General features: G+C 34.0%; 1 protein-coding gene across 1 annotated transcript in view; it reads right to left on the bottom strand.

The window, feature by feature from the left end:
• The window catches only part of WDR27 (WD repeat domain 27), a 74,431-nt gene that overhangs the window by 53,588 nt on the left and 517 nt on the right, over window positions 1–20,326 (bottom strand). Inside the window, exons 2-15 of the mRNA XM_032183860.1 lie at window positions 19,869–20,010; window positions 17,651–17,775; window positions 17,080–17,193; window positions 15,029–15,080; window positions 13,794–13,864; window positions 12,774–12,888; window positions 12,160–12,292; window positions 9,089–9,192; window positions 8,590–8,657; window positions 7,482–7,615; window positions 6,619–6,695; window positions 4,976–5,054; window positions 2,631–2,702; window positions 1,344–1,447 (exon numbers count right to left, since the gene is read on the bottom strand). Of these exons, the coding sequence (XP_032039751.1) occupies window positions 1,344–1,447; window positions 2,631–2,702; window positions 4,976–5,054; window positions 6,619–6,695; window positions 7,482–7,615; window positions 8,590–8,657; window positions 9,089–9,192; window positions 12,160–12,292; window positions 12,774–12,888; window positions 13,794–13,864; window positions 15,029–15,080; window positions 17,080–17,193; window positions 17,651–17,775; window positions 19,869–20,010 (1,390 nt within the window). The remainder of the gene's footprint in view (window positions 1–1,343; window positions 1,448–2,630; window positions 2,703–4,975; window positions 5,055–6,618; window positions 6,696–7,481; window positions 7,616–8,589; window positions 8,658–9,088; window positions 9,193–12,159; window positions 12,293–12,773; window positions 12,889–13,793; window positions 13,865–15,028; window positions 15,081–17,079; window positions 17,194–17,650; window positions 17,776–19,868; window positions 20,011–20,326) is intronic.

The raw sequence follows: 20,326 nt of genomic DNA, 5'->3' as shown, positions 1-20,326 counted from the left end.
TACACATATTAATTTATTTTGTTCCTGACATTCACACAATAGGTATTCATCACATGGCAGAAATTCACTTTTTACCAAAAGAAAAGTACTAAACGTTTTCAGTGCATAAATTTTTCGCAGTCATATAAATCTATTTTCTGACTTACACTCATTTTTCTGTATCTTCATATTAGAAGTTATGTCACCTTTTTATATGTATTAAAAAAGCACATATTAGTCACTCTCAATAACTTTTTAAAGACAATATAACATATTTTAAAGACCTATAACAATAACAGAACACATCTTACAATCATATGTTTCTTTTTTTACTCAAAAAAAAAAAAAAAAAGATTTTGTTAAACCCTGTTATGCAAAAATGTTCCCTACTCAGATTAAGTAAAAGCGTATTTCCTTAAAATGTATTACCAAAACTATAGTGTTGGTTTTTTGATTGTTGTTTTTGTTTGTTTGGTTGGTTGGTTTATTTATTTACTTATTTATATTGTTTTCCTAAAAAGGAGCCTTTAATTCTAAGATCATGGAGCATTCCTACAAAAGATCTCTCTGCAACTGATTTCCTTCATGACCCATAAAAATAATTTCTTCCAGGTCTTTAGGGAACACTTAGGGCTGAAGTATGTTTTAGAAGTTACTGATTGCATCTGGTTTGCTTTTATTTCTTGAAGACTAAAATTGTTCTTGTCCCCAAAATATTTATAAAGATACACATTTTTAAATACTTTGTATGCATTGTGGTTTGCAGAGTGTAGATTGATATATTTATATACTTGGTGATACATTTGATTGCTGAACTAGGAAGTTATTTTTGTATAGTATTATTTATATGGATTGGAAATGACTAAACCTATGACAAGACACACTTCTCAAAAGCAGTTAAGAAAAATACTCTTCTTTGGATTATATTCAACAATTCTTTTTTAGCATGTTTATATATAAAAATTGAATATTTTTTACATAAAAAATAGAAGTATTCTGATTATTTTTAAAAAGAATTTCAGCCTCTAATACACTCTAACAACACTAAAGAAATGTCTCAGAAGATAAACTTCCGTAATGAAAGAATGTATTAGACTACTAATTTTCAAGTTGTAATGGAAAAGTGATAGAACAAGTCCAAAAGCAAACAAGATGTAAGTCAGAGAGGAATTACAATCCTTTTGCATACATGTGAGCAGCTTGCATGCATTTGCAAGTTAAAAAATTATGACCAGACAGTAGATGCCAGAGTTTTCTGGGAATTTGCCTAGCAAATCCATGGCCTTAATAAACCACATCACACAAATTTTGTTTTTCTGTCTGCACAAGGAAGCAAGAGTACCTTTTATAACACCTATACATACCAGAATACTGAATGCAAGAGATTGGGGTTGGTTTACAAGTAACAGATATCTCTCTCTCATAGTTGATTGGAGGAGAACTTTCCAAAGGATATTCTTTACGTGTACTTCAAAGAAGGGAAAGAGAGAAAGAGAGGAAAAATATTGAAATACCTAAAACCAGTAGTAATTTCAATTATGAACTAAATGTTATTTGGGGAGTTATTGTAAGTATCTTTATGTAAATATTCCCTGAATATTATGTTATATTCCCTGAATTTATGTTAAATCCAGGATAAGGGACAGAACAAATTAAAAATTGTCATACTTCTATAACTGCTATAAATTCATAGAATCAAGAATTAACATGGAATTTTACAGAAAATCAAACTTTTTAAGATTTATAATTAACTAGTGAAATTATTTTAAGAACACAAACTACCTTGTGACAGTAAGCAATATGAAAAAAAAAAGTCCATGTATATATAAAAGCAAGAGTGACACTTATCTATTTAACAATGTATTAAACAAAACAGTAAGTGCTAAGTAGCTTAATCCATCACAAAATAATGCAAACCAATATTGAAAATCATCTGAAATGTTCATCTAAAGACTTACCTATGTGTGCAAGGAATATAAAAACTCAGCCAACATCTATTAAATTTTTAAGAGTTTAAGAAGAAAAAGAAAAATTGCATTCATCAATATTTTTATGTTTGTACTACAAAGAACAATGACTATTTTGTAGAATTTGGTGGAAAGAGAAAAAAATGTGTGTAATATCCCCATTTAATGTACCACACAAACTAAAAGTGCCAGCTCTAAAAAAATATTAGCTCTTTGTATCCACAGTGATCATGAATCCACTGGCCAAACTATATCATTATGCAATCTCTGTTTAAATAACAGAGCTTGATTATACTTGATTTTAGGAGTGAATGAGGCACATGATAGGAAATCATTAAGTCTCACCTTGGCACATTCCATTGCTTTTCTGACTAGAACTGCAGGTTAAGATCTTGTTGGAACTTTGCCTCCAACCATAATTAACACCTATTTTACTGTCTAGCAACAAAAATCCAAGTAAAATAAATGTGTAGATTTTCTGCATAAGACTTAATCAGTTTTAATTGTCAATCTGATCATGTGAATCATTTGTTACAGCCATTCTGTAGCAAATTTACAAAGCATTTTAGTTCTATTGATACTACTAACTAAAGCGTTCCCATGAGAGTAGCAGTTACAAATAATATTTATGATAGAACTCATTTTAATTTGTTCTTCTTCTAATGCAGTTGCTAGGTTACCTACCATTCAACACTGGTCTTCCGCTTTGATATATAATTTTTCTTCAGGTTAGTATTTGGAGAAAACATGGTCATTCTACAAGAAAGAACAGAGACTCTCCTATATGAAACATTAAATGTTTCATGAAAGAAAAGCAGTTTGTTTCAAACAAAATATAACCCTAGTTCCTTCTTACTATTTATGCCTGCTACTAACGTCAGTCGGTAAGATAATGTGCACAACGAATGATAAAGGTATCTTTAACGATCTAATGCTCAAATTTACAGATAAGTTCTGCTTTCTGTCAGTTACTTTTTGGATAAAGCATTCTGAAGGCCAAAATCCATTTTCATAAAGTCCTCAGATATTTCTTTCTGCAGACTGAAGAAATGAGAAGAGTTTCAAAAAAGAGAGAGAATGCCTAGTACAGATTTTGAAAGAAAACTGGAACAACTGAAAGGGGAAGGTAAGTTTTGAGTTGACAAAACATAAAGCCAGCAAGTGCAGCACAACTCTTCATATAGCAACACCAGTTTCAACAAATAATAATAATAATCATTAAAAAAAAAAAAAAAAAGTAAATGGGTAAAAACAGGTGTCAAAGGTCTTTTCCCTAGCCAGTTTTTCCCTATACTTCAGCAGAATTATCAGATTTCTCTGCTACATTCCCTGAGAAATGGAATGGAGTCCAGACTCTCTGGAAACCGAGCTTGTCAGACATGCTAAATCTCGCAGTAGTGGCAGCACAACACTTAGCAAAAATTAAGACATTTCTTAGCATGCTCTTTGCAAGAGCTGCCGCTGCGTGCAGATCACTGAAGAGTGAAAGACACTCCATCCTGAAGCTCTTGCACTTTTAACGCTTCTTACTTTCTATTTCACAGGTCTGAAGATTGGAGAAACAACAAAGGTGATTTTTTGGGATAAGGTGGAAGTCTGACACCCTGTTAGAAAGCAACTCAGAATGTTTCCCAGGGACGACTCTGGTGGGTGGGATGAACGAAAGGTATGAAGTTATGAATTAACTTTCCTACGCATCATCACGATGATGGCACACAACCAAGAACTATTTCAACTGACAAGTAAACAAACAAGACACAAGAGACGAGGGTGCAATTTTATAGAAGCCCTTAAGCCAGATTTAGTTTCCTCTGACTCTGATTTTTTGATGAAGGAACATTTCAAGTCATGTTCTCAATGAACACTTAAATGGTGAGTTTGATAAAACAAGGAAATTCTATGTCACAAAATTAGGGATGAGGTGAATAGATCTTTCCTGAACTAACAGAGTCCAGTGCTCAAGTTCATCCTATCTTACCTAAAGCTTTCAGGTTTAGAGAAACTGAAGAGAAAAGACAACACAGTCTGTATATTCACTGAACCAGGAACACACACAACACATCCAGGAATCATGGACCCCAGCAAAAATGGGTCCATCATTTCAAAGTCATTAAATTTATTTTGAGGTCCCAGCCTCTAATAGTTGTTCTCAGAATATAAAACCAGATCTCCCAGTAGCTAAAATTGTAAACCTAAGTGGTTCTTTCCCCAGACCACTTAAAACATACTCAAGTCTACTGCTGACAGGCAAATGCTATTCTTGATGTCTCAGTTCCAACACCCACTTGAATCCAAAATAAGGATAATTTCTCATATAATACCTTGCACCATTATATTTATGCTATAACAGTTATAATACGCAAGAATGGTACTGTCCAGCATAATCCATACCAAAAATGAAGTGCCTTGTCTAGGATCACCTTGAGCTTTGAGACACAGACATAAAATCTCCATTTCTCTGGGGAACTCTAGCACAACACTGCTCATTCCATCTGAGTGAACTGTTCATCCCAAGAGAAACCTTTGCAAGCATCCAAAGGACATAGGCAAAGTTACAGCAACTTTCAGAGAACTGTTTCACAAGGGATTTTAGAGGCTCCTAAAAAACAACCACTACCAAAAAGTTCTTCAAAGACAATACCACACCAGCAAGGAGAGGTTATACAACTCACAAAATTGTAACATAGCCCATCTCAACAGATGGCTAAGATGAAATGAAAGACGTACTTCTCTGTATGTTGACATGAGAATACTCTGTATGTGTAGAATGAGGGAAAGAGCTAAGCAGGTTGTGACATAGTACTTGGAAACAGGCACTGTGCAAACGTACACAGAAATTTTCATTCCAAGACACCAATCAAAAGCTGTAAAATGTTGGTTTTACAACACATTTTTTAAAATATTTTGTTTGTTAATATAATATCTACCTTTTATGGGTCGTTAATTTCACAGTGGTGAGATTACACATACCTATTATGTGATAAAATATACACCAGTAAAACCGCTAAAATACTAACATATCTACTCACCGTGGTGCTGCTGTATATCCTGATGACTGAATTTTATAATGGAAAACCAATGGCTGATCTTTCACAGTGCTTTTCACACCTATAGTAAAATAACTTAATATTCATTAAAGTGTTTCTTAACATTATATTTTTACAAGTTTTTAGATGCACAGTTAAACTTCTGCTCTAGCAATTTTTAATGTCTCTTTATATTACAAAGCATATTTATGAACAATTATTGTAAAATAGTGAATATTGAGAAAAGGAAAGAAATATAAACTGTTCCTTTGAATAATATCCCTTCTCAAATAGTATTAAGTAGGAACTTCTCTAAACTTTGAACTAACAAAAATACTGTTCTGAGGATTTTTTTTCATCGACTCACAAATTTGTTTTGTAATTGCTTAATTTATGCTTAGATTTTATAAGCACTAGTTATAATCTATTCACGCCCTATATTTGTAACATAGAACAAATCCAAAGACTTTTAATAAACTGACTGGCAGGTACAAATAAATGTTTGTTCTTTTATGTGGCTTCGGAAGTCATTAATAAAAGCTGCAGTTATGCTGCTGTTCTAAGAAGCCTCAGCCTCCAACCAAAACTAAATTATTAGCATTTCCTATCAGCAGAAACAAACTAATTACATAAATGGTGTAAAAGGGGAAAACTTGTTCATATTCCCAGGGGAAAACTTCAGGTGCATTGGCAGTGAGCTTGTGGGCACATTCACCTATGCTGCGGATAGATGCGCCTTCAACTCCCACCAGCAAACCTCTCTTTCTAAGTAGTGAAGAGGCAAAAAAGGGTCCTTCCTGTGGAACTTCCAACACCACTTGCCGTAAGAGATTTATTTCCTTACAGCACCTAAGCCATCTGAATGAGACATGTCAACGAGAGTAAAACTGGCATCAGTGCTGGGTTGCAGAAGCAGGCTTGAATTCTAGCTAAAACATTGTAGATGCATTCTCAAAATATCAAACAAAACTAAAAATATAACCTTTGACATTCTAGCACGTCCATGAAGTACAATCAATATAATCAAAATAGACTATTCTACACATCTACAGCTACTGGTAATATTCTATCTTTTCTAAAGAAAAGTTGATGATGAAAAAGATATATTTTCTATGTATTTTCTGGACTTAGTTTTGCTATTGTTAAGCAAAGAAGCTACATGTGCTCCCACAGCAACTGGAAGTCTGATGTTTGGTTTTTAGTCAAATATCAGGAACCTGAGGCAAAACTTTCTAAACTTACAGGTATTAACAGAAGACTCTTCAGGATAAAATTAATCAAAACATGTCATTAAAAATAAGAAAGAAAATATAATATATTTTTATACATAAAAATATATTACATACTGTGAAAATACTTGTGGAAAATGTAAACTTTCTACACATTTTAACTATTTCAAAACCCAAAGTTCTCAGAGGATTATATTTAAAAGAAGAAAAATGCTATATTACCGTTCACTACAAATATATATGTGGAATATGAAATGTCAGCATAAGAATAAAATTCTTTCTAATGAAATAAATATAAAATGCCGAGTATAAGAGAAATCAATATATTCATTATAATAGGCACCACATAGTGGAGTCAGTTATTGTTTTTAAATATATAACATTATTAGTTAATATCAAAATTTGTTTTACACTTACCAAGTGTTTTCCTAGAAGGTTCCTTTTTGCTTTTATTTAAACCTTTACGCAATGGAGATTCTGGCAACAAAGAACACCTAAGTTATAAAGCCAAAACCACAAATCAATCAATGCAATGGACAAAAGCATCAGATTAGGAAAAGGTGTCAAAACTTTTTAGTTATTTGTGTGTATGTGTGCGATACCAGTGCGCTTTTTGGAGTATATCGCTTATCATTTCAGATACCCAGAAGCATAAGCAAGCCTCAGTCCAGATTATATTCACAGGCCAGTGCATTTACAGGTTAAAATCTCATTTCTTTGAATTCTAAGTGGTGATATTATTATAAGCACTGAAATCTTCACTTCTCTTCACTGTAAACTGTACATTTTCCAGTGACTTCAAGATCTCAGCGTTTTCCTGAAAACCACTTCCAAGATCATAAAGGAGTCATCAGTAGTCACCATGGATTCACCAGGGGATGTGATACTTGACCAATTTAATGAACTCCTGGGATGAAATGACTGGCATAGTAGACAAGGGGAAAGCAATGGATATAGTCTACGTGGACTTTAGTAAGGCTTTTGACACTGTCTCCCATAAGATTCTCAGAGAAGCTGATGAGGTATGGGATGGATGAGCACAATGAGGGGGTTGAAAACTGGCTGAACAGCCAGGCCCAGAGGGCAGTGATCAGTGGCCAAGGCCTACTTGGAGGCCAGTAACCAGTGGAGTACTCCAGGGGCCAGTACTGGGTCCAATCCTATTCAATATCTATTCTAATAATCTGGATGATGGATCAGGGTGCTCCCTCAGCAAGCAAGAAAACAAAAAAACAAACAAACAAAAAGAAACAAACAAACCACTTCAAGTTATACTGTACCTGGCAATGACTGATAGACTCTTCTCACTTGCTCTTACGAAAATACCACCCTGCTGAGATCTCACCAATGCAGGAAGGTTAACCTCCAACACAGCAATCACATCTTCAAACATTGAGGTGATCACACATAAAACCTGCAGCAATTATACTGCAAACTAACACTCCATGTACTTTGTAATTTAAGCTCTAAGTCATTTGTAGTAGAGAATTATTTTGTGTCATTTATTGAATTACTCAAAAATGTCCATCAATTTCATCTCACAGAGTTTTAAGCAGTAAAAAGTTCTTAATGCTTTCCTTCAAAAATATGCTTATGCTGCTTAAATATGTGCCCTAACAGACTTTCATACCTAACACTCACAGAAATTACAACACCTTCTACAATACAGATATTTATGCAGTAAGAGTCATGAGAAAAGAGTCACACATGGAGGTAAGACTGGTTTCAGAGTCATGCTGAAAACACACTGAGAACTGATTAACACAAGTGAATTATTTAAGTGAGAGAGCCTTCTTTAAAAGAAAACACTGCTATGTCAAATATGAAGCAAGGCTCAGCTCACTTCTATAAGAAAACTAATATAAAAAATGGAGCATAGAAACATCACCTTTATTTTCCTTAAAAGCTCTTTTGGTGATTTTCCACAGAATTTTTCTCACAACTCAAATAGCATTAGCAGTTTTTTTTGGAAGGATTCAGAAGCAGTTCATCCCAGCATTTACTTGAGAAAAGGTGTAACAACATGTATATGCTTTTTTCCCTTAAGAGAGTACCTCTGCTCCCACAGTGGTCATTCTCAGTGTCCAAGGTACACACCAACTACTATAAAAAACACTTCACTTTTTTCTTATTAATCATTTCAGATAGTATCCAAATTGTGAGAGCTTTAAAACTACCCAGCTATTAAAAGTACTAAGCTCCATAAAGAATCAAGCACCTCCAGAGAAACTACTGTATAATTCACACCAAAAAAAAAAAAACAAAAACAAACAAAAAAAAAAACACCCTCAAAGTTGTATATTAATCTGTAAATGAAATGCAGAATTAATGCTTATTAAAAAATGGAAATGTAAACATTCATTAAGTCAACGTTTAATGTATACTTACCTTTCCATTAACTGTCTTCTTAGTTAATGCACACGATACAGCAAACTGAATGCTTAGGCCACTGTAATCTTTACCAAAAAGAACATGGTGCTATAGAATTGTATTTACATTGAAAATGGAAAAAAAACAAAAACAAAAAAAAAAACATAAAAAAATTACACTAACTTGAAAACATCATAACCCACTCTTTTCACTGTATATCACTCTAGCTTGTTTAAGAAGCTTCACATTGTAAAGCAGGAATAGAACAACATCTAGTTAGGTTGTAAAATTTGATAAAAATTCATCACTAGCCACTACAGAAATCTAGCAGTGACATGTTTTGAAACAAGTCAGCAATGCCAGAAAAACATATAAAAATAAATATTAAAATAAAATATTAAAAAATACTTAATTTCTACTGTATTATACTATTTGGTAAACTAATTGTTATACTTTTATATCAGGTGACAAGAAAAGCAATCCCATTATGTTGTAGTCAGATACTTTATGATCATACCTTTGTAACATAAAAAAGCTTCCAATTCAAAGGTTGTCAAATTAATAATTAACAATCCAGTAGAGGTTCCTATCCAAAAATAGCTAGAATTCAGGGTGTAAGGTCTAATAAAAAAAAAAAAAAAAAAAGTGAGTGTGATGAAGAAGCTATTCTTATTACAAGATACAATAATACTCATTACCAATTCCACTATAACAACAATAAAATCTTTATTGGAGTGATTTATTAAGTCTACAGTATTTTTTTTAATCTGTAGGATAAAGTACAAATCTTCAATCAAACTTTGTGAAGTTTTGAAAACTAGGAAGAGAACACAATTCTTGATTTCATGTAATTACTCATGGCAAATCTAAACCAGCATAGGATATACTTCAAAAATTACTGTGGTTTGTAAGAGCTGGGAGATGCTGTAAAAGCACTGTACGCACACAAAGTAAATTCAAATGAAGAGGTAAATCTACATATATCCTTACTTTTACCATCAGTAATATGAACAAAGAAAAAAAAAAAAAAAAAAAAGCGAAACTTCAGGTGTTTTGGTAGACTACAACAGTACAAGAGATGAAACAGCAAAAATTAGGGGAAAAAAATAAAAAGGCAAGCTTCAACTGTCTGCATCAGTCTTTGCTTAGTGGTCATAATATTGCAGTTATGTAATGAAATCCATTGTTTGCCAACACCACAGAGCAGACCAACTGGTCTACAGCTTCAGTCAGCACCCTCACGGAAGTAAAATGTTATCAAGCATAACTTGATTATACCAAATAAATGTTGCCTTTCTCAAAAACTAAAAATGTTTTGATGCCACAGTAAATAAGATCTGTCATAAATATTTAAATATTTTTTGCAAATAGAAGTGAGTACACTTATCTATTTGATTTGCAAAGTCAGACCACAAAAGTTGAAATGAGGATACAGAAAAAAACAAAGTTGATGCTTGGCATGAAAAGAGTCACCACAGTGGTTTAATACTTTTTTTTTTTTTTGTGCTCTGTATAGTTTTATTTGTGGTTTGCACTGCTTTCATACACTGCAAATACAGACTGAATTAATTTGTGAATTCTTTGAAATGTTTATATAGTGAGAAGTGGTATTATCAAGTTATTAGGAAAAATGATATCAAGTTATATACACAGGAAGTTGATTTCACACTGACTTTACAATAATAAAATGTCATTTGTTGCAATGAAATTATTCACATTCAAAAAGCTTAGGGAAATATGAAACCCATAAAATTTTTGTACACCAGTATTGCAGAAGCATTTCATTTTTGCATTTCATTTTTGCATTTCTTTGCAGGCAGGAAAAGTGGCAAAATCCAGGACTGGTCAATTGTTCAAATGAATCTGAACCTCTACTAAAACCAACACACGATAATTTAAAAATCAAACAGAAAACTAATTCTAACCACAAAACTTTTAAAACAAACTCTTTAATAGTGAAACTTTTTAATAGTAAAAAATTAAAAATCATGGTGGTTTAGAAGCAGAACAAAATGTTCTTGATGCCATAGCTAAAAGGCTAATTAGTCTTTACAATGCCAGGTGTACAGTTCCAGGCAATACCAGGAGGACAGCAATGCTATCTCTATTGAGAGCTAACAGAGGTATCTCTATTCAGTGGTTTATTTTACTTAAGCCACTGTTGTGGATTTATTTCAGGCAACCATGTCCAAAAAAGACATTGAAAAAGAAGTAAGACTGAGGTTCAGAAAAGGTTCAAAAGAAAATGTTAAAAATTGGTATGAGGTACAGAAAATATGCCTTATACAAGGCTCAAACTATTTTATCCAGGATTAAGTATAGAGATAACTTGTTAGTGAGCTGTAAGTAGCTATGCAAGGAGGGAACTTGATAATAGCTGGCTCTGGATTACCAGAATAAAAAACATACAAAGAGCCAATAACTGTACATCACAGGTAATTCAGATGAGAAGTAGAATGAAATGAGTCAGTTACTGGGACAACTTACATAGGGACATAGTGAATTCTTCATTGCTAGAAAACTAGACATGTTTAAAGAGGTCTAATCAAATCTATAGTTTTCATGAAGGTAAAGCTGTCAAGATTTGAGAGTGGTATTATACAAGCATTAAAACAAATTGACTGTAATTATTTCTCTCTTGGTCTTAGAGGTCTGATATCCCATTAAAGTAAGTCTGAGATGTATGTCTTAGAACTCACCATTTCCTTCCTCTCTATGGTAGAAAATGTGGGCATCGTGGAAATAACTGTTTGTAAATAATTACCTCAATTTGATATAAAGTCAAACAAAATGATACAAGACTGATGGATATTTTTCTTCTCTCTTTATCAAAAATGTTTATAAATCTAACCAGAGTATTAATCAGCTATACCTGTACAACCCACCTGAGAGCAAAGACTGGAATAAACATTTGCTGAAACACAACTTGGCTGAGAAATTTTTCCAAGTGCTAGGTATAAATAACAACAAAATCAAATTGTTCTATGAAACATTTATTGTGACTGTATCTGGAATAGACTCCTGGATGTCTGTTAATATGGTTAAACTTCTCTCCCGGAAAGAGCTGCAATATAAGATTTAATTTAGATATACATCCTTTACTTGGCCAACCAATTCCATAGGAAGAAGTAAAACCATAATGATTTGAAATGTCTGTCTCTCTGACAGCCTATGAAGTTTAAACATTTACATTAGGAAGGCAAACTGACACAGGCACGCAGTGACTGCATCAGACTTATTTCCTTTAGAAAACAAGCTAAAAATAAATTTGACTTATTAATTCTAATTAAATACTTTTAACTAGTTAGTTCTGATCAGCTGGTATCAAGAGATACCAAAGTGGATATTCCCAATGCCATTTTCATGAAATTATTTTTCAGGCTAGTAACCTGTTTTAACTTTGTATCACTTTCTGTATATTATCTAAGAGTAGGTCACTAAAACTTGCAGATCACTGAACATATTCTCTGTTTTACCTGTCACATTAAAAAAGAAATAGTAAATTGAAGTGAAGGTGTTCTGAGAACCAACAGAAACTCCTAGGAATAGATTCCAGTCATATACTTGGTAATATTTTAACGGACTTACATGTTTTCTTCGTTACAGAAACATTCTGAGTAGTCACAGTGTTCAATTAGGAGGATAGACAATGATGTTTCCACTGACCCTTCTGGTCTCACACTGTTTGTTTTGCAAAGCTTGGAATTATTTTGTCTTTCACCTAAAGATAGCCAATCAACAATACCATCTATCAACAAAACAATGAAATGAGGGAAACGGATGGCATTTAAGAGAAGATTCGAAGTAATATAGTAAAGTAGCATGAAATACATGTAAGACCACAGTTAATTTCCATTTCAAAAGATGGAGATAGCCTAACAGCCAGCCTTCTTGAAACAGCTCTCCTCAATACTGCGTTATTTTTAGTACTATTTTCTTTCAAATACTTAATAAATTCTGAAAAGTTTACTTAGGGACTGAAAAGAATTTGTAGAAGCTAGGTGCATTCATATCAAAAAGTGACTCTGAAAGCCATATACCAACAGCCCCTAAATATGCTTTATCTCAGCTTCAGTAAGAATTCCATGTCATTGAGATTCATTAACTCTATCACTTATAATAAACTCTCACGGTATCAAAGGCACACACATAATTACCAGTAATAATTGAAATATATCAGCATCTTAGAAGAACTATGCTACCTGATTCTTTGCCAGATTTCCAGATTTTATTACAGAATTTCTCTTGCTCTTTCTTTAAGTCAATACGTGCCACACAACGGTAATTATGATCAGTGATTAAACTGAAGATCCGAAGCTGCAAGAAAAAGTAAAAGTAATTGCAATAACTTTTTGATACTAAACATAAAGCTTACATGGATAAGAACTAGAGGTCCAATATTAAAGATGTAATTAATGTATTTTTATACGTTATATATGATATAATTAATGATTTTTTATACTTGGGATCTCACCTTGGACCAAAATTAAATTATATGAATTTATATTCCAAGATCATCAATGGCTATTTTCAATATCAGCAAAAGAAGCCACTGTCAATTTAAATTGCATGTCTAATTCCCATGTTTAAATCTTTGAAAAACACTTCTCACAGATTATTTCCTACAATTAAAAATCAAAGGTATTGTGCACACAATTTTTCACTGAGCCATGGAAATAAATATCATTTTTACCTTTCTCTTTTTAGGCATCACTATAGTTAAGTGTTTAAACAACAACAAGCAGCCTTTAAACGCTATAGAAAAATCTCAGGTAAATATATTCTCAACATTAAATTAAAGAGCAGCTGAAATGCATAGTCACATTATCATATTTTGCTTAGAATTCCACCACACTGAAATCCTGGCCTCTCTGATTTATTGTCATGGGTTTCAACCATTGGCCAAAAAAGTAGAATTCTGTTTTACACCCTTTTTTCTATTAAAATGGATGTACTTATAGACCCTCAGCATACACATGCTATGTACTTACTGATTGTAGTTCTAAAACCTTTCCTGGTTTTCAGGAAGAAGATTGCATTATATAATAGAGGTATTATATACCTTGCATGGTTCATACTCAAAGCAATGAATTATGCTTACAAAAAATAATTGTAACAACTCAACATTTGTATGCAAATTGTAAAGATTTTTGCTAGACAGATAATTAATAACAGGTGACTGTTTTGTCATACAGAGATTAATTTTTATGTCTAATTCTTACCTGTCCGTCGCCACATCCAGTGATAATCTGTTTATTTTCTTCATCAATTAGCAGGCTTTGCAAAGGATATGCTGCGCCAAAAGAGGTGCAATTATTTCCAGAGTACACAGATATCAGATATTTTATTAAAACACACAATTCAAAACGGATGCCTCCTATTGATAAGGACAGGTGAAAAACAACAACACCCTTACTGCAATCCTTCCAGCTGCAAAGGGCCATAGCTTTTGCATTGCAATGGGCTTTCCACTTGCAGGTCTGCAACCTGCCTTTCATCCAAGTTGCCATGGCAGTGCTTTTGGGTAACCATCTAAATCACTACCATGACAGTGGTTTTCCACATCCTTTCACCCAAGCTGCTATTGCAATGGTTTTCAGGGCCCCTGTAGTAGTAGTAGTTTTCCCTTGCTGCTCCTACACAATTATTCTCATGGCCTTTTACCTGCAAACCTTGATATTACTGTTAAAAAAAGCTTTTCAAGTGTTGCAATTGCCATACATGTAGGCAATGGGGGTGGTCTCCCTTCTTCCTCTCCTTTCCTACCATGTGGTTAGAACTCTTAGTTTACTTTTGGGCATATAATAATTATGATACGATGAATAATAATAATTAACAAAGACTAAAAACTAACTCCCATGCACGTGTTGTCTCTAGTCAAAGTATGCTCCAACCTGTACTAGCTGCACCATAAGCAGGAACAATGAGCACAGAGTTTAAGCAGGTCCCAGTGAAAACTATATGTTACTTCAGGAGGCATTTTATTGGCAAGGCATGTCCTTGCTGCACTAGAGATGTTTGTCTTCCTCTTCATTCCTTTTGTTCTCCTCTTTCCACAAAAGTCACTGACATTTTTAAAGTCAATGTATGCCTTTAGCTAGAGACCCTGTTAATAAATCTACATATGGTACACAAAATGTCCTTTCATGTCATATACAAAACATGAAAGAAAGAAAGTCCATAGAGAGTGGAGCTGTATCTACAAAACAAAAGAGCTCCTATTTGTATATCTTACTAATTGCCAAGAGTTATATGCACTCCTTGTACAAACAGAAATGCTTATGAAAGTACACTAAAACTATCTACCCTGAAAAGAAATGGCTTTAAAGAACAATATATTTACTAGCATATAATTTATTAGAAATATTTTGACTAGCTCAACTAAATACCTCTATAATGATTTTATTTTATTGTCAGAGACAGATGTTATGAAAAGGTACATAAAAATAAAAATTACCTGTTAATATTCCTGACTGATATATTAACAGACCAGTAGAATAGTCCCATACCTTTAGGGGGAAATAATACATAAATAAATAAAGATAGGCACCTACTTAGATCTTTGAGGAAAACACATACTTAAAGGCCATCAAGTGGTGAAAACAGGGAAACGCAACCCTTGATACAATACAGTAAGGTTATTTTCAGCAGCTGTTGTTTTGTTTTTCACCCCATGTTCACGTTTGTTTAACTGATAAGGAAACCCACCCAATATGGATACACAAAGCAATTGGAAGTTAAGAGATCTTGAAAGTTAAGCTAAAATAATGTAAAGACATACACTTGAACTCGTTCTAGATTTCACACAGGAAGTTTGCATGATTTCACAATTTTGATATTGGGCCCTACAATAAGAGATTATTAGTAGTAATAATGCTAATTATTATGATCTATACATTCACAAAAAAATCAGCTTTCATCATTATGTTGACTAAGAAAGCTAAATAAAAACAAAAATCTCCTCTCATGCTGCTACTTCTACAAGCCTTCCTCAACACAATTTCTTCTACTACATTTACAATAGCTATCACAGCATAGATTAAAAGCATCGCAGCCAGACAGCCCCTGCTCTCCAAACATGGCTGTGTGCCTTTGTATATCTCCCAAGCTTTTTGCTTTGTTCACACTTCAATATTCTACTAAAAAGCTGCTTCCTAGATTTTGTTTTTCATTGTATCTGAAGAGATTCTCACCCATTTCAGTTCTTTAACCTAGTAAAAGGGCTAGGGCAGCATGAGGCTTTGGATGACCTGTGTCCTGTAACCACTGGAGCCAACTACCATAGACTCCAGTGTTGCTGCCCTTAGAGAATTGCCCCTAACCTGCAAAATAAGGCAGGGCAAATAAAGTAGGAAGACAGTCTTACTAAATTATTTGATAGACTTGAAAGATTTTTTCATCTGATTGTCATTTTAGTCCCAATTTTTATCCGGGTGAAAACACTTTATCATTAGAACTTTGTTTAATTTATCAATTCTTCATCAAAATCATAAGAAAGAGCATAAAGAGCTTTTCTTTAGTCATTTTCACCTTTATTTAATTTATTCAGTCAATGTAAACAAAATAAGAAACAATCAGAAAGTCAGAATTATTATTTCCTAAAATTCTAATTCAATCTTTGCATTTCCTTTGTTCAAGACAAGGACAAAAATCAAACCAGCATTTTCTCAGAGATCCATAAAAATTAAATTTAAAAATAAATATATGTAAATTTGCACTTTACATAACAAAAAATGCTGTTTACAAAAAAAACAGCAAAATCTGCTTTTACTTCAGCATGTTGAATCAAATGCTGGGTTATGTTTAGAGGGATATAGAGGACAATCAGTGGAAGACTAAACTGCATCTATTCAAAGCACCCATCCCAATATCTCGTGGAAGACACACCTGCGTTCTCCCAGGCTCCTTTTTCCTCCTTACTGCCTAAGATGTCTTCAACTGTCATTGTGTATACAACAGCAGCAGTCTATGGTGTCATCATGTAAAATGCTGTCTGGCAAAAAATCCTAGCAGTGTCTAATAACGCAGACATGTGTATCGTGTGATACATCAAACCAATATTCCCATAACAGAATATTCCAATCACTGTCAGCAGACTCGAAGTGGAATGCTTTAATTCAGTTCAGTATACTGAAAAACTTCAATTACAGCCAAACAGATCAAAATATGTTGTGTTCATTTGCCAAATAATAAAAATTACCAAAGTTAACACTTCATCATAGAAAGTTTTTAATATATAAAATCTGCATTTTTAATATGTATATATATAATATATATATTTATATATAATATAATATATAATTTAATATATATTATATTATATATATATATAATATTATACATATATATAATGATTTCCCTAGCATCTCTTAAGAACAATGTCCTGATCTCTACAAAGTCAAAGATGATTTTTGCTTAACTTGCAGTAAACATTTATAAAGAAAAAGACAATTTTACTTCAAAAATTCACTATATATATTTTAAAGTGCAGCCCTACAATTTCCTTGCCTTAAAGCTTCTGTCTTCAGACACTGATATAAGCACATTTCTCTGCCATGTGCAAAACTCAGCAGCAGTAACTGGAGCCAGGTGACCATTCAATTCAGCTAGTATAGCTTCATTCTGTGATAAGTTTAGCCAAAACAAAAACAAATCAGATTTAAAACAAAAACTGACAATTAGTTCAAGCTTTTAATAATTAATAATTATTATTAAAAATACCAGATTTGTGTTCAAAATATAAATTCAATAAGATTTTTCTTAAGCCAAATGCAGCCCTTTATATCATTCTGCTGGCAAAAACACTAAATGCTACATTTGCTTCTTCAAAATGAATGACGTAGGAGTAATTTTTCAGATATTGTCAGAATATTTTCTACTTCTAAGTTATTGAGGTATTGTTTCAACTTTTTATTCTAGTCTCTTATCCAGTATACAATTCATTATAAAGCATTAGTTAATACTTATTTTCATGTATATGAGAAGATGACTGCATTTGATTAATTATTCTGACACAACTGTATCATTATAATAAGCTAAAGGAGCAATATCAACATAGCTAAAAAGAATGGTATCTCACCTTTGCACTTAACACGTAGATCCGATTTTCAGCACATACTGCCACTTGCTGATCATCTGGACTAAACCTTACATGAAGCACTATTCCCAAAAGAGTTCCAATAACAATTCCTTGAGGTGTTATCCCTGCAGAAATTTTATTAAGACTCAATAAATTCTAAAACTCTAGTGCAGTTTGATTCTCAGAAACATTGCACAACAGTTACCTAACCACACACCTATGCCAGCATCTGTCAGGAAGATGTACAGAATAACACAGAGTTTAATAACCAGAGACTTGTAAAACAGTTTGGAAGGGACCTTTAAAGATCATCTAGTCCAATCCCAGGCTATTGGAAAGCAAAGCACACAACTATGCACCAGGATTTCTCCATCTGCGTCGTTGCCTAGACAATAACTGGTGCTCTCTGAGATACTACTAATAAGTGTACTGATCAAATTATATTTTCATTGAAAACTGCCAGGGACAGGATTTTTGGAGTAGGGTGATGAGCCCAGAGAACCTAGTAGTGACATGTTCATTTTGGAGGTAAGAAATCCTGATTCAAGCCCATCAGAACAGAGGTTTGAAAAATATTTCTTCTGGGTGAGTATTTCAGCCACTCAGTCACTAAGCAAGGGGGACTTTCCTTCTCTTGATTTTAATTCCTCGGTGGGAAAGGGTTAAAGGAGGGGGTATGTCACTAAAAATCATAACAGTTTGATAAGACTAGCTTTGAGAACAGGTTCATGTTTCATCCCTCTCTTCAACACAAAATTGAAGACAATTGAACACAAAATCAACCATCTCAGTGGTTTAAGCAGGTTGGCTTTTACAGATTTGTACTTTATGATGCTACTTTTAACGATGTGAAGAGGCTTTGGGTATCTTGTTAAATTTTAGGATTTCATAGGCAGAAAAATAACTAGAAGAGTCACAACAGCTATAGATTGTCCATTTCTTGTTTTTACCCCAAATGCTGTGGAGTCTTTTACAGCAGATTAATGTGTCAAGGTCTATCAGAATGGAGAGATGGATCACACGAAGAATTCCTTAACTACCTTGATATATTTGTTAAAAATATGGCAAGAAAAAGCAGGCCAAAATTGTGCAGAGAGTACAGTCTGTGGTGACAAAGACTATACAGCTTCTGCTGAAGAGCCTGTGGATAAAGAACAGGGGAAGAAGGAAGTCTAGAAGCAGTGAATCTGGCTCTCAGATGTCTTTGTATTAAAACTACCCATACTGTATGCCTTTTACTGCCTATACCTATCTTCCATTTTTGTCTTCCCCATATTCTTAGTCCCATTTCATGCCCACTCCCTGAATTGTGCTTTGATTCTCTGTGTTACACTTATATGGATTCAGATGTAGTGATGACATGTATTACTAAAGTACTTCAAATGTTGATATTTCTTTACATTTATTTTCATAATATGTAGAATTGCCAATTCAGTGTGGATCAGAGTACAAGACACAACTCCCACACATTTAATCATAGGCAAATCTATGACATTTTTAGTAGTGATGGACAACACCACACCACTCTTTCACAATAGAGGCTCCAAAAGAGGTCCATAATGATTCCCAACTCTCACACTATAATATTCTTTTGGACTTTGGGTTCTTGCTCTCTTTCATTCTCTTTTGTTATTCCTCTACTTCCCAGTCAATTTAAGCTCAAAGTGGAGTTAGCACTGCTTCCTAGAATCAAACTCCATCTGTTGAGGCTCCAACCCTCACTGGTGTTCAGGACATTAGAACATGTGCATTTTTTGTGACTTCTCACCATACTCATGCACTCCCCTCCTAGATCAGATACTTGCACGTCTCTCTTTCACACACACATACACACAACAGTGTTTCAGAGGCAGGAGAGGAAGGACCAGACAAAGCAGGATGGAGCACACTAGTTCTGCACATATTCTAGAAAAGTTAGCATTTAGTGATTTTGGCATTGCATGCTTAGTTAAGCTGTGCTGGCATGCTTATAATGTCAGTGTCCCTTTTGTGACATAGTGGTAAAACCTGTCTTCACAGTGCTTCTCTGAGTTTTCTCTGACAGGTCTGTACACCGAGGTCTCTGTTGTTGCTGCTGCTTACTCGTTTTTCCACAGCTGTACCAGGCTTCCAGAGGCCCACCAGCTGCTGAGCAGTGCCCAGCTCCACGGCCAGGACCACGGCCAGTTCCCGGCTGTGCCGCGTTGCCCCTGTGGCGGGTAGGTAGCTGATACTCTACCTTCTTGCTCTTTCTGCGCACATTCAGCCAGATTCCACACGATCACGCACTCACGGGAAGCAGAGCAGAGAAGAAGTGGCTCGGTTTTATTTCCAAACGACAGTGCGGAAACTGAGTGCTGATGTCCTAACAGATGTAGTGGCTGACAAACGTACATAAAGAAGAGTTAAATGAGTCACTTCAAATTAACATTACAAACAGTGTGAAATTGTAAACTGATAATGTTTGAGCAATTAACAAAATTGTTCCAAACTCATTTTTCTTTATTGCTCCAAAATCACTTAATAAATTACAATATAGCTGCACTGAGTCTGGCTGGGACCAAGTAAACATTCCTTACACCAGTTTGTATGGTGCCATTCTGGATTTTGTGACCAAACTAGTGATGACAATACACAACATTTTAACTGCTGCTGAACAGTGCTTTCAAGGCTTCCTCATTTTGCCAGCCTGTCCCC

Source organism: Aythya fuligula, chromosome 3 (assembly GCF_009819795.1).
Source record: "Aythya fuligula isolate bAytFul2 chromosome 3, bAytFul2.pri, whole genome shotgun sequence".
Lineage (NCBI taxonomy): Eukaryota > Metazoa > Chordata > Aves > Anseriformes > Anatidae > Aythya > Aythya fuligula.
The sequence above is the reverse complement of the archived record's forward strand: the minus strand, read 5'-3'. Positions and strand labels throughout refer to the sequence as shown.